Source organism: Anticarsia gemmatalis, chromosome 3 (genome assembly GCF_050436995.1).
Source record: "Anticarsia gemmatalis isolate Benzon Research Colony breed Stoneville strain chromosome 3, ilAntGemm2 primary, whole genome shotgun sequence".
In the NCBI taxonomy this organism is placed as follows: domain Eukaryota; kingdom Metazoa; phylum Arthropoda; class Insecta; order Lepidoptera; family Erebidae; genus Anticarsia; species Anticarsia gemmatalis.
The window spans coordinates 8,371,856-8,386,971 of NC_134747.1; the positions used below are offsets into that span (position 1 = coordinate 8,371,856).

Below are 15,116 nucleotides of genomic sequence, written 5' to 3' on the forward strand. Positions count from 1 at the left end.
ATTCATGTTTCTTTATGCCACTGGATTATTATTCAAGTACGACAATAATGTAAATATTAAAAGAATATTAGGGTGTTTGCGCACACGCCTTAACACTTTTACGTTTCTCGTGAATTATTCAGCGGCGATGTGGCACTCGCGCCTAGCGGCCACCGCCTCGCTCGCGCCCGCCGCCTCTAATGTGCCTATACAGGAAAGCCAATTGTTTATTCCACCTTGGATATTATTCTGAATTGAATTCTATGGCGAGCCGCTCTAGCACATTCATGTATAAAACATTTCATAAATGTTTGTCCATTATAGTGTAACACATTCACACAAATTCTGAAATTCATGAATCGTATTTATTGGTTTTTTCACTGTGAAGCACACTGAATGGTATATTGGACATTCAATTGCTTTTGCCAATACATACAAAGCATCGACGCTTGCATGTGATCAATATCGCGATCAGCTAATAGTTAGTTCAGTTGTAATAAAGAATAGGTAGTGTTTGAGATGTAGCAATATGTCTTTGTGGTCATGGTAATCATCCGGTCAAAAAATTAAATAGAGTCATGTCAGGGAGGCGAGCCTGTGAGCTGTTTAGCGTGTCAAGGCAGTGCTGATAACACCCTAGCTAAAATGCCGGCGCGGCCGCCTGAGTCCGCCAGACGCGCCCGCGCCCGTCTCCAGCCCGCACATATTTAAACTTTTACAATAGCACGGCCTCGACGCCTACATAAATCACCCGAGCCTTCCTTCACACATCTTGCCTGAATTTAAATAGGTCCCTGTACACGATCTTTCGTGATTTAGGTTCTCCTTTCTTTGGCATCACTGAATTTCCACATGTATCTGATTATTAAAATTATATTTTATTTTGGCCACCACCAGCAAGTTATCATAAAAACTTACGAGAGAATTAATGAAGCGACACTTGCTCGTGTTAACGAACCGAGAAAACTTGGTCAAATATATGTAAATATTGTAATAAATTGTCGGTTTCCTATAAAAGAAAAACCAGCAGCAATTTCGTATTCTTTTATGTACTTTCGTATCCCTTCGTTACTTAATATCTGAGCCACAACATTAACGTAGAGGAGCATGACATAAAAACATAAGCCAGTGTAAGGGAGCGCCCGCCCGCCGCCGCCGCCGGCTCATTGCTTTCTCCACGAATAGCCAGGAAACGAGTACTAATGCTTCGGCTTAGGTACATTATTTTAGAATGTAAATTATATACGTACGGTTATTTGGAGTTGGCATATTTTCCAAAGTCGAGCTAGCGAGTAAAATTACAAGACCATTCCGAGCGCCTACCTTCGCTTCGAGGTATTTAGAAGACTATTAAAACTCCGCCGGGAGTCCTGCTGAGATTTACATGGGAAACGAGAATTATACGCACAACAACACTTTTAGCTTTGTTGTTATTTCAGGTGATTAATAATCGTATTATGCGTATTTATAGTATTATCTGTTAAAACACGGCTTCGCACTTAGAGCCCAACGAGATCAGGGAAGGCTTTCCTTTCCTTATTCGCATTTTATTATTCTTACGTACATGCTTGCATTTTTTTTACAAATGCTCTGGAAACCTTTTTACAAATGAGATAAAAACGTTCTAAACTATATTGTATAATAACCTGTGCTTTAATGCAGATTTAGTATTCTAAAGATCTATCGTTTTATTCTATCTTTTTCATCGGCGGCTTGAGCCCTGAAAATAGTAACTTTTAAGAGAATTCGCCTTTTGTATCGGGTAGCGAAGACAATACTCATGAATAATGTATGGAATGGCCCCGCCAGCGAACCATCTGATCATCCGATAACATTGCCCTTGTTTACACGGGACTCGCTAATCCTGTCTTCCGAATTTTAACAGGATTTGAGTGATGTTTCAAATCTCGGTCAATTTGTGGGTTGCCTTGCAAAGCTTCCCGATATTACGAAGATATATTGCCTCAATCTTTCTACGAAGTCAACGAACGCGGCGGCGATAGTTCGAACGATAAAATCATCCAGTTAACCAACTTCGGGCTTGTATCATAAATAGGACTATACATCACGCAAGGGTAATTGACTGTGCTTAAATAGCCCCAGTTTTTATCAGTTCGTTTACTACATATTTATTTTGATATATTCAAAATCTACGACGTTCTACTTTATATTTCTCATTATGATTTCATTTCACCAGAAATTCTGTGAAGTGGCGTTTGATAACCAACATACGAACGTAGATATCGCTTGCAGCATACACCTGACCTTACGCACACTTAAAGCACCTTGCTTTGTTGTCATATCATGAGATTATAAACAGACTATTTGGACATATTATTATATGTACGAGAATACAAACATTGTTACTTGGTTTTTGGTGTATGTAATAATAATAGTACAAAGCCAATTTTGCTCTGCGGTAGTTGTCGTAAACACATGAGGTAAATGAAGTGATTTGTGAGTGGACTTCAGGCTCTGTTGAACGAAACGCGTTCTACTCCTCGTAAGGGTAGAGTTAAATGTTGTAATTGTACGTGCGGGGCCGCGGGAGTACAGTTACCTGTCGCTAGTAATAACATCCAGAGGTGATAACAATGGCCAAACAGGTCATGTATGTACACACAACCTTAATATTACACACAGAAATAAAAGTAACCGTTATCGTTTTATTGTTATTGTGATGTGATGTATGAAAAATGTAATTCGCCTTTTTTCGCACGAAATTGTACCTATGAGAAAATGAAGGCATTTTTATTGTATGTTCTTCTAAGGACATTATTTCTTTTCTCGCGTCTTTCTCCTTTGTCCCTCACAGCAATATGTAGAGTGTGTAATCAAAACGTGTGGAGTATTATTAAACGAGCAAACATGTAATTGAACGAAATTTGTGGATCGGAACTTGCTTTTTTCTAAAAATAAAAGTGTATGCAAAGTCTATAACTCAGATATGTATCGTAGTGCAAAACTGCAAACATCCTGCATTTTTCGCCAGCTACCGTTTAACGGCTGGCCGGCTTCCAACGAATTATGTTCAATATACACATACCAAGTTATTTGCTAACTTAATTAAATACAGTTTCGTTTGTAAAACTGTCAATATATATCATTTAATTTTAATAAAGTTTGGTTTAATGTAGCTGTTATGTCTATGTAATGTTCAATCGACTAGTCAGTTGAGAATTATTGTCTAATTGTATACAACTAATTGGTTTGAAAAGCCAAAATAAACATGTACATATTTTTGTTAATTTTTTTATCATTGGCTATTTGGAAAATAAAATATTGGTCGCGTAGAGAATACTAAAAACGTACAAATTGAAGCTCAACCTATGTTATAAATGTATGAACATAATTGCAATTGAACAAACCATGGAGGCAATGTCCGCCGCTTTTGCTCCAATACCTACTCGCGTAATGAGCCCAAGACAATCTTTTATTGTCTGTTTGGACTGGGATAAATTGTGATAGATGATCTTCTGCGTCTTCCAGATTTGGAGCCAGATCTATCCGTCTTCCAATTTATATCGAGGGGCTTGTTGTGAACGCTTATCCTTCGCATACATTGAGTGTTCATTTCTACAGGCCCGTTTTATACTGCAGAAAAACGTCTCGTTTTCCGCATTCATTTCTCGCCTAATGAAATGCGAGCATCAGGCTCGAATGCTGAAACTTTTTATTGTAAACCACAGTCGACATGCTCTTTTTTGTGTCCTCACGTCGCGCTTATGAAAAATAGTGTGCATTACGAAGCTATTTTGTAAAGAAGCCAGAGAAGGCTCGCGCACTATGCCGGGGCTTGTTCACCATTTGCACAACTATTCCCGCACATAAAGAATCGAGCCGAGCTGTGATTGTAAAGTACATATTTAACAATGTGATATGGTTTTCAAATGGAATAGGTAAGTACCGAATAGAAATGTAACAGTTATAATAATGTCGCAATTGTTATGAATGGTTATTATGGGAGTTTGCTTCGTACTCGGGTGATATATAGTATGAACAGTATGTGCGTACTTGTTGCTCGATAACAATAGTCGTAAAGCTGACTGAAGCCCGTTGTAAATAATATATTCCGTAATATACGCGCGTAAACATGTGTCTATTATTAAATTCGTTGGTAATCAGATTAGTCGTGTACAAAATAATAGCGTTCATTGTGGTCGCTGGTTCCCAATTTCTAACGTACACACTATATATACATATATTAGTAGGTAACCAATCGCTTTAATTATGCGGAACAATTTACTGAAACCATATGGCTAATAAATATAAGAGTACTGTTATAAGTAGGTCGACGTGTGACAAAAGCACTGACACTAATACTTTATCCTCGTCTGAGTGAATGATCGCCGGCGGAGGTGAATGTCGTGTGCGTGTGCAGTAAAGCTGATCATGAAACTTCTCTGCTGTCTTCTTTAGACAAATGAGGGGGCTCGGGGGCGGTGACGAGGTCACGTTGCTCATTGCCGGTGACATTTGACCGAAGGCTCACTTCCACTAAAACACCTCACGGCTGCCGTCTCCCTACAATTTCCGCCCTCCAAATGACACCCTTGGTCCCCGAGTCCCGCCCGTGAAAACATGCCGAGAAATCCCGACGTTTTACTTTTTTATATCCTTGCTTATCTCGGTACATAACAATGTAGCCGGCCGCACACCGGTTTGATACATTCACCACTAAATCTCGCTTTCATGAGAAATGATTCCTGTTTTTACTAAAATCTAAACTATGATTAAATATGCGCCGAAACTATATATCCCAAAAAAAGGAAAATGTACAAATAAAAACTGTCATGAGATCTAATTTTTGTATCCAACTTGTCAGCAACATTACAATTCAACTTCTAAGAATACCTAATGCGTTATGTCTGGAAATAAGACAAGCTGGGCACGTACAATAACAATTTTCCTTAATAACAAAATTTGAAATTAATTGTGCTAAGGTATTTTTTATTATAATGGGCGTCTCATAAATAATTTAGGAACACGAAACTTAATTAAAATAACTCTACATGGCCACTACACTGTTCCGTAATTATCTGGCATCACTTACCCCAACCATTATTAGAAAATCCCAACATATTTTCTTCGATCCCTTCTTATAAGGTTTCTCTTGGCTTTACTTTTAGGTAAGAGTATAACTCAAAGTTTATTTTACCTTACTACTAAATGTTTAATACTTAAGTTATTCCGTCCGAATATTAATTGAAATACTTAGAATTGTTGTAGATATTTGACTTTGTAGGCTTGTAGACTTGTCGCTTGACGCCAAGGCCATTGTCTAGTGTCCACTGAGTCGCTCAGTTGCGACTTATCAGATAGTTATCTCGAGGAATATAGACATTTCATTACTGACTGTCTTTATAATATTTATCACAAACAAAAACAATCAAAAATTATTTTATGGGTATTTGATGACAGCTTTTTATTTATCATTGATTGTAATACTGTTGAGTACTCCCACATGCTTTATGGTAACTTTAATCGGAGGGGAATGTTAGGGTACTCGTTACCTCGTTGATCAAAGTTGTTGCGGGTCCCGCTGGTCCTGATTTGTGACACACATGTCGGTGTGCCACGGCGTAGCACGTAAGAACTTAATTACAGAAAATGACTTCAAACTATAGCTATGCTCCAACTTCAGAAAGCCATATCTTACAGATGTTATTGATTTATCTTGGTACGTACAACACCGCATACTGCCTTTCCGCCACTATTATTATTTATTGCTTTTATAAGATTAATTATCCAATGAAACTTTCTTGGAGTCACCCCATGCTACTTTATAATAAAGAGAATCAACAGTGATTCACGGTGACATTATTAGAGCCATTACTTTTCAATAAGTTGCGAGGATAAAAAATATTTGTTCTTGGAATCCTTTTATTTTTCCAGCAAATATATACCGTATCCGAACGAATAAGACGGTAACCTAAGAAGTGGCTTTCTCAACCCAAATTCGTATAAGGACGTCCGCGTCCGTGGGTGATTTACTGCGCACTCGACCACCGCACTCGCCTTATTGAATACTATGTTCCATGAAAGAAAAATCGTATATTTTGACGTGGCACAAGCGAAATTTATGACTTTCATTTATTCACCATGACAAATGACAATTAAAAGTGCCTGCTCTTCTGAACGTTTGCGAATCATGACGGTTTTATGTCCAAGTTTAATCTGGCCCTTTTGAAAAGTTCTGCGCCATGTCGGAAATTTTTATAAGCTTTTTTGGGTTGTGGTAAATGTGCTGTTTTGTACACTTAAAATAAATTACAAAGTCTGAAGGTAAAATAAATCAATGCTTCCCCACAAACTCGTTGTTACAGAAGTTTTGAAATAGCTTAGTTCGCTTCGATGATCAATTTATAAGTTTTGTACGTACTCGATGAATTATGGCGCGTATTGTTTCTTAAATTCTAAGTGGACTACAAAATACAAATAATTGTGTTGGATTACCGGCTTTATTAAACTTTATAACGAAAAAACCGTTGTGGAACCTTATTTTAATGCGGTTGAAACTGATTTCGAAGCTATCTGTTCCACTAACTGAAAAAATCCGAGCAGCAATGTTGAGCAAATAACTTTTACTTGGTCTCGAGTTTCCCGTTGAAATGAAAATAAAACCACTGCGATAAAAAATTGCACCATTTTTGTCAGTATTGCGGCTCTACTACATTAACGGCATTTTTTTAGAATATCTCTGCCATTTGGATTACACAAGCGTATCTATAATCATAATAAACAATATACCACATTTTGATTCTGTAGCTAGCAATTCCATCACGTTGGCAGCCGGGATCAACAAGAACAATTCAAAAATAGAAGCCGCTCGTTAATAGGCACGCTACTGTTGTTAAGTAGAATGAAATTCTGGTGTAAAAGGAGGCAAAGGGGTACTTTATAGGCCAATTAGTCTGAGAATACGGTATGCGTTCATTAGCCGCTGTACACCGACGATTAGGTACCGACATAATGGGTAGTAGCAGACGGGCGCAGGCGGCGGTGATGCAGCCGCTCTCACCCGCCCGCCGTCGTCACTAACACGCTGCCCTAATCGCACGCATATTCCATAACGCGTACTTAATTATATTAACTTTATTACACACATTATGGCTTGTGTTACGTCCTGATACGACTTTCTCATTAAGAAATAATACTGTTAACACTCACAGACGTAACTCGTTGGAACAATGTGCTACTGAAATAAACCATTAAGCTTTATTTATCATTAATAGCATTACACTGTCTGCTAGGGACCGCGAACAACATTACGGATTTCAGAATAAATATTTACTTTTAATTTGTATTCGCTATGCATTTGTGTACTTCTCTCTTATATAAGTATAATATTATGTAATAGTATGAATGAATATGAAACTAACTAAAGAACTACTTAAATACAATCTATATTTAGGTTCAATAATACTTAAGATTACAATATAAAATTAAGTCGGACACACTTTTCTGTGATGTAAAAGCAAGAAATAAAAGGCCTCCCTTTTATTAATGTTTAAGGGAGAAATATATTTGGCGCTTCCGGATTAATGGCCCAAAAAAATTACTAAGAGACATCGGTATCTCCCCCTTGAGACATATTTAACCGTTTCAGAGATACACGATCTCTCAGTTAAACTGTTAACTTAATTACATTTTCTTAATAAATGGCGATATTCAATATCTCGGCGGAAAAAAGACTTTTATTAAAGTTACAGAATTTAACAATTACGGAATTATCTTCTTTGACACAGATATTTTACCTATGTTTAAGTCATACGTTATTAAAACCTGTTTACATATTATCTTAGTATTAGGAAGCATACTGCATGTAAAGCAAAGTAAGTTTCCTCAAAGTAAGAACGTAGAGTATGATGAAGTATTCGAGCACTTACTGAAAGTTAGTGGCAGGCTTTCAGTAGGTAACAGCAGTTGGGCCAATAGCTACATTACTTACGCAGACTACTTACATTGCCTTTGCGCTCGTAATGAGATAATACGCATCAGCCGCCCGACTGCCTACACTAGCCTAACTGCTATACAAAAATACACTGAGATTACGAGCAGACCCAAAATGAAAGTAATCTTCCAACAATCATGACCGGGCCGGGTCCGAGCTGCACGGTCGCTTATCTACTAACCCTGACCATTACTAGTAATGGAAATCGAATTACTATTTAAGCAAGATAAACGGAAAACGTGCGGTTTGAGCGGTCATCGTTCCAACTTCCAAAGTTACACACGAAAGCCTCAACTTTACGAGCAATAAACAATGTGGAATGGTACGACGTGGACCCGGAGACCGACCTCAGCGGAGACTAATTTTTAATGTCTAATGAGATTTGTCATTAATATAGCTAAGCGACGACATTAAACTATCCTAACACCAATTATATTTATGGTCTATACTCTACTCCATGTAATTGCTTTAGAAACTGCATAGACACCTTTTTATCCAGATGATGAGCGATAAAAAAGTTAAAATTCTATAAAAATTACAAATAGTATAAATCTTTTCAGCCTCTTCGTGTAACAGAGCCGTAAATCCGTTAAGGTTTTCAAATATTCCTTTTTTATTTCCACCCAATTTATGAAGTACCCACGCGTTTTCAAGAAAGAGCAATGATATTTCATGCTGTCACTGTGAGGCGAACCGTGAACTTTCAGCTTTATTAAAAGTTAACACAGTACTTGTCACGAGACATTCACACATTATTATCTGTTTTGTATGCTTTACAAGGATAATAATTCTACCAGTATTTCATGTTAAGCTTATTATGAATCCACGCAACAGTCGTTAATAACACACGTGTATCATATGCTTCTTTTTTAAAAAGCTAATCTTTAAAGACTTCGACTAGCTGAAAAAGGTATTTTATTAAATCGACAAATGGAATAGAAGTTTACCTGCGACGCCATTAGCTTTGATGTTTTTCAATCTATTGCATCAACTCGTCAAATTTTATTTTTGTTATAACATTGTGCGAATAAAAGCCTGAGAAAAACTCGTAGCAGAGAAATATGAAAACATTTTGTTGTATAAATACGTAATCCTTTGACGAAGTAATGCGATTGCATACATATATAATGATGTTTGTTTTGTTGCAGCGTCGCGTATTCGATACGAGATCACGAGCGGGAACATAGGCGGCGCGTTCGCCGTCAAGAACATGACTGGCGCCATCTACGTGGCGGGGGCACTCGACTATGAAACCAGGAAACGGGTAAGTTTTGTTTACCATTCACGGTTTTCACTCCAGCATCGATCTCCTACTTATAAATATTGTATACCACCAAGTTGAATGAATTTTATACTCATAATAGCATCGAATAAATACAATAACACTGTGAATTAGTTGACAGTTAATAGGTCTGATTTACTGAACTCTAAATCAAAAATTTGCGATTACACATTACTAAATTTCTATGTCATAATACGCAAATATTGTTAATGTATGGATAAATACGCATCGTAAATCATTTCGATGAGTATCGTACATGTAAATTGCGGTGGTAGCTAATATAAAATCCACTCGTATTTTGTTATGATGATTGACGTGCACTCGAATGAATTAAGTACTTCATCTATTGCAGAAGTCATGAATAAAATTACGTACTATTTATATTATAATTGTTATCAAATAAAATTTTGTTACAAGGATTATAAAATTCTGTTTAAAATAAAATATACTGTGAAAAATAACCGAGATTAATAATCATAAAGGGCTATAATAAAGCTTTAGATGTGGGTGTTTTAAAACAATCGCTCGCTTTTATAGTGACGGATCGTTCCCGAGAGAGACTGTAACCACGATAAAGTGGAAAATAAATAAATCGATACCAAAACATTTTTGCTGTACACTGGGACCAGATTTATTCGGTAGATATACAGGTATCTCGTGTAATATTGTGGTCGAATACGCTAATGAAGCTCATATACGTTCAATCAAGAGTTTGATATTCAAATTACAAACTATGAATTTAGCTTTTCGAATTATGCTACGTTAGAGTGTGCTCTTTACAAAGGTCTCTGTGTTTTAATATCGTGGCTGAATATCTCTACTGATATTCATGAATGGTTCACTGTGTTTGTAGTTGTTGATCAAACTGGAAAATTTATTAGATATTATCACCTCATTAATAGTTTGACAACGTTGCCTCTCAGGCTCTATTAATGTAAAGTAAATCGAGGCAGTGAACTAATTAGCGTTCAGTTTAAGTTGTGTGAACTTGTACAAGACCTAAGTTCATCATCTACAATTACGTCACGTCAACAAAATCCTAAATTAAACAACTGAGGATAACAAAGTAAGCCAACGTAATTAAAGATAAACCACTTGTGCCAACACACAGGTGTATAATATAATGTTGTAGACGCACGCTCGTACGCAGATGTCGGTTTCTAAAAGTAAGCCACATGACAAATCCAGCTTATCTTATACTTAAAACATAATACCTAACCTCACTTACAAGTTTCACCTACAAAGTAAAATAGCCGTGTTTTATAAGTCTCATGTAATCTAATAATGTATTTTTATATTGTAGAGTAATTTAAGTGAAGGTGAGCCGGATCAAAAGAGAATTAATCGCCCTTTGAACATAATTTTGCGCTAAAATAAACGGCGGCGTTAAACGATAACAGTGTTTCGCTTACTTTCTTTGCCCCTTGGCGAGTTTCAATTTTAAAAGATCGCGTTGTGAAGGCGGGCGCGCGCCGCCGCGGCGTGGCGCTCGCCTATCAGGCCGGCCGTCTTTGTTACATCCTCGACAAAGTTTCCGCGAAACTTTTCACGAGATAAATAATTTAATCTTTAATACCCATTTAAGCGAGCCGGCGTAGTTGTTACCAAAGGCTGTATTGCTATCAAACTGCAGATTCTCACGGAGCTTTTATGGATGTAAACCAGTTTACTCTCTATACTCCTTTTGCTTTTAAACGTTCCGGAGAGTCTTCGCTTAAATGTTCGGGAAGTACATTTTATTGTTATATATATTTAGGTAGGAATAACGTTTCTTTGTTGAATGTATCCAATGGAAATGTTCGTGGCTAAATTGAATTTGCACCTCGTGTTCGTTCGTACGCGTTATGTGACAGTTCGTTTCCGTGACTGAGAATGCTATTTATGTATTTGTCTAACTCTTACTATAAATTTATTCGTTATCCTCTACTAAACTGGCAGTATTAGCACCACATAATGTATTCAGAATAAATAGAAATATACGGTAAAATAAGTAAGAAACATTACCGCAGACACGTTTTTAATCTAAATACCTACCTACCAGTCAGCGTCGCATCTGTGAATTACTGAAATACATCGGGATATTACGGGCGAGCATTAGTCGAACAAAATGTACGGCGTGCTCACCTGTGTCTAGATTAACACTGTTGCTAATAGACCCCAAATCAACTCTCTACTTAGAGAGCTTTCGTACAGCGTGGGACGTAAATCAAAATTAACGATCTGCGAATTTAACAAATAAGAATGAATGCGATATCAACAACTGTGAGTGCACAACTCCAACTTGTATAAAGTGTGTGAGATGACTTTTGAAACAAACATTTCCCTTCCGAGTGAGGAAATTACCGAACGACACTGACAGATGACACCAATAACTCCCTCGGGTCGCAATGCTCACTCTATTTTCGAAGCCAAGTGTGGACTTGGTAAAATTTTGGTAACAATTTATAAAACCGTAGGTATTCGTTAACATCCCATTCGTTTTAACTCTGTTCAAACAGTCTATACTAACTTCAATTTGTCGCGTTATTACTACGCGACCAAATATATTTTAAGCGTAATATTATCATTAAGAAAATGTTTCCTTCTTTCTCTTTATCACAAAGACCCAAATAAAGTTAATTATGGCTGGTTTTAAATTACTTTTTGCAACTTTCTATTAAACTTTTTAAATTACCTTGTTAAATTGTAATTACCGAAGTCAAAGGAGTTTTCGTAAATCGACGAATGAAAAAACGATGACTTTCAAATGATAATCCTCGCTCAACGAAAAATAACATTGAAATGCTTAATTACAAGAGGTAGATACGAAGTGATAAATGATAAAAGGTCTAATTATTGCGATCATCGATAGGCATCAGTATATTTGACATGAGAGGGTATAAAGTAACGTATACATTGCACGGCGACAGTACGAGTTGAAACTGGCTGCGTCAGACAACCTGAAGGAGAACTACACGACCGTGGTGATCCACGTGAAGGACGTGAACGACAACCCGCCCGTGTTCGAGCGCCCCACATACCGCACGCAGATCACTGAAGAAGACGACCGCAATCTACCCAAGCGCGTGCTACAGGTCCGCCACGACACGACTGCAGCCCAATTCGATTCTTTATTGAATGAATCCAAGCGCGGAAGCATTGCTTCAAACAAGAATCGAATGAGGCTTCCCGTTCCCGGATTGACCCTTATAGATATTTTGTTAGCTTGCATGGCATGGGGATTTCGTTTGCGACACTGTTTTTACGACATAGTATCTAGTTATTGTTTTTACGACATAGTAGTTATTGTTTTGTTGCTAGTGTCCTTGTTGTTTTGTTTTTTTTGCATCCCACTAGTTTTTTGCGGTGGTTTGCTGTTCCGGAGTCCAGAGGTGAAAACTCGTTGTATAATCGTACATTTCTTTCAGACCAAATCAATCTCTGTCTTTTTATGTAGCATTTCTATTCTTAAGATAATATTATTATATTGAGTCCGGGTAAAACTTATCTCGGCTAAATCATCACCATTAGCATAAACCCGACGTAAAGCGAACTATTAATGAACAACCCTACGATGAAATACCAGCACTAACAACTCATCTCGATGGCTGGCAGGAGGTACCCTTAATCCATTCGACGATAGATATTGAAATCGCCGGTCGAACATCGTTCGAAATAGAACTTCGCGCAGAAATGACTAAAATTCAGTGAGTCGCGTAATACCTTGCCAGCTACGATAACGTTTCTCAAACAACCACTTTGTGGTTATTAATATTTATTTACTCGACGCAATATAATTCTAAGCATTTTTAAATATAATTTAGAGCCAAACTCGACTTTTCTCATTTTTATAACGATAATGACGAGAAGTTCGGCAGCTGGGCGCGAGTTCGCCGCGAGCGAGCGTTTGAAATTTGTACTTTTCAATTATTGCACGAAGCCCGAAAGCAAAGTTCTTCGCGCGGCATAAATTAACTTCTTCATTGCGATTAATTCGCGGTGGCTTTTGGCGAAACATTTTCACTGATGACTTTATTTACTCAAATAAAAATATATAAAACGCACAGTCTAATAAAAGCAATGCGCCAACACGTATAAATCACCCTGTATCGATATGATATATTACACGTGGTCGCAGCATCCGTTAAAACTGCGGTCATGGAATTGTAACGTGGCTTATCTGTTACAAAATGGACTTTTATGAAAGGGGTCAAGGGTCATAAATCATAAACAACCACTTTAGTATTTAACGGTTATGTAAAATATTTTTTAATAAATTATTGAATTAAAAATCTCCGTTTGAGCGTAGAAGACATGATTGTGTAATAAAGTAACGGCAGAGCAGTGGAGCGCGCGAGTTGAGACCGTGTGGTGCATGAGCATGGAGAGTGTAGAGAGTGTACATGTGGGTATGCGCAGTACGAGTTGACGCTGGTGGCGTCGGACGGGCGCAACGAGAACTCGACGCGCGTGGTGGTGCGCGTGCTCGACGTCAACGATCTGCCGCCGCGGTTCACGCGCAGCGCCTACGTCACGCAGGCACTCGAGGAGACCGGGCCCTTCCCACACTCCCTTATACAGGTTTATTTTTTTAAGTTCTTTTTATTTTTACTGCTCCTTCAATAAGTATATTATCCAACACTAACATTCCTTTATATTCTCTTAAGTCCCTTGCTTGTGGCGTTTCCATAGTATTAAACTATCCCGAAAACATTGCTTTGTACTAACCAAATTCGATCTGAACAAAACGTTTCCTCCTATTCCTACAAAATTAAATTGTTTCTCGCGTATATATCCTTCACGCCGGCAGCTGCAAACACATTTCAAATATTGACATGCAAATTTAAACGAATCCATACTAGAAACAGTATCGCTACTTAAAAGCATTTTATTTTTGCGCTGTATTCGGCAGCGGGAGAACGCCATAAATGTAAAAAAATAATTTCATAGATAAGAACTGCGGACGTAGCATGTTAATATGTGCGTACCTGCTCTCTTCACTTCAAAAACCATTAGGAAAGGTCGTTCCGATTGTAATGAAGCGATAAAATGCCAGCTTTACATACTAACTTATCCAAACATTTTCATTTTTTATCCCCATCCATACTTTTGTTCTCCCTTAAAATTACTTTAACGTTTTATTTATTTTTGGGATAAAAGGGTCTTCTCATATAAATATACTAACACAAAACATATTCTTTAGCCAAAGTTAATGTTAAGCCAACCATCGCAGAATCCACAGGTTTTGTAGGTAAGTAATTAATGTATTCTACGTTGGAGAGCTTTTAGTAGAGCCTCACGCATCACTACAGTTTGTACACTCAAGTGTAGTTTCACAGCATGTGTAGTATCTGTATAATATACCAGACGCTTCCCTAGTTCCGCAACTTCTTCGAGCCCTGTCAATAACATATGAGAACACGAACAACGGGAAAATATGTTGCAAAATATTTCAAATTGCTTTTTCTTAACTTTGTCTCTATGTTGTGTCTCAAGTCTCCTATATTTCCAAGCATACGTAAGATACGCCTTATTAAAAATTCCGATTGTGATAAATTGTGCCTATTGTTAAGAGCTAAAATGGCAATAAAAGTCAAGGTAATTAATATGTACAACTATGCAAATTGTAAAGTTACCATATTTAGGAATAAATTTAAGTATAGTCAATTTATTTAATATTAAAACTAAGCTCTTTGTACTTTAGAATCAAGGACCATTGAACATAGACGAGATCGTACTACGATACTGTTTCAAAGTCAGCTTGCTTGACTTTTATTCTCAATCACGAAAATTGACCGTTCACTAAAAGTAAAGCCCTCGTCCCAAGTCGCTTGTAGTGACAAGCTTTTTTTATAATTGGAGTGAGATTCGCAAATGATCCGAGTAATTACGCAAACGTCGACCCTCTTCATTTCAGCTGCT

General features: G+C 37.4%; 1 protein-coding gene across 6 annotated transcripts in view; it reads left to right on the top strand.

Annotated features, from left to right (window-relative positions):
• The window catches only part of CadN (neural cadherin), a 260,161-nt gene that overhangs the window by 232,155 nt on the left and 12,890 nt on the right, over positions 1-15,116 (top strand). For 4 of the 6 annotated variants that reach the window (XM_076136236.1, XM_076136234.1, XM_076136235.1 and 1 more), the window contains exons 14-15: positions 9,082-9,197; positions 12,125-12,289. In XM_076136236.1, the coding sequence (XP_075992351.1) occupies positions 9,082-9,197; positions 12,125-12,289 (281 nt within the window). Of the gene's footprint in view, positions 1-9,081; positions 9,198-12,124; positions 12,290-13,613; positions 13,776-15,116 lie in introns of all 6 variants that reach the window. The other 2 variants (XM_076136238.1, XM_076136237.1) reach the window with 1 other exon arrangement.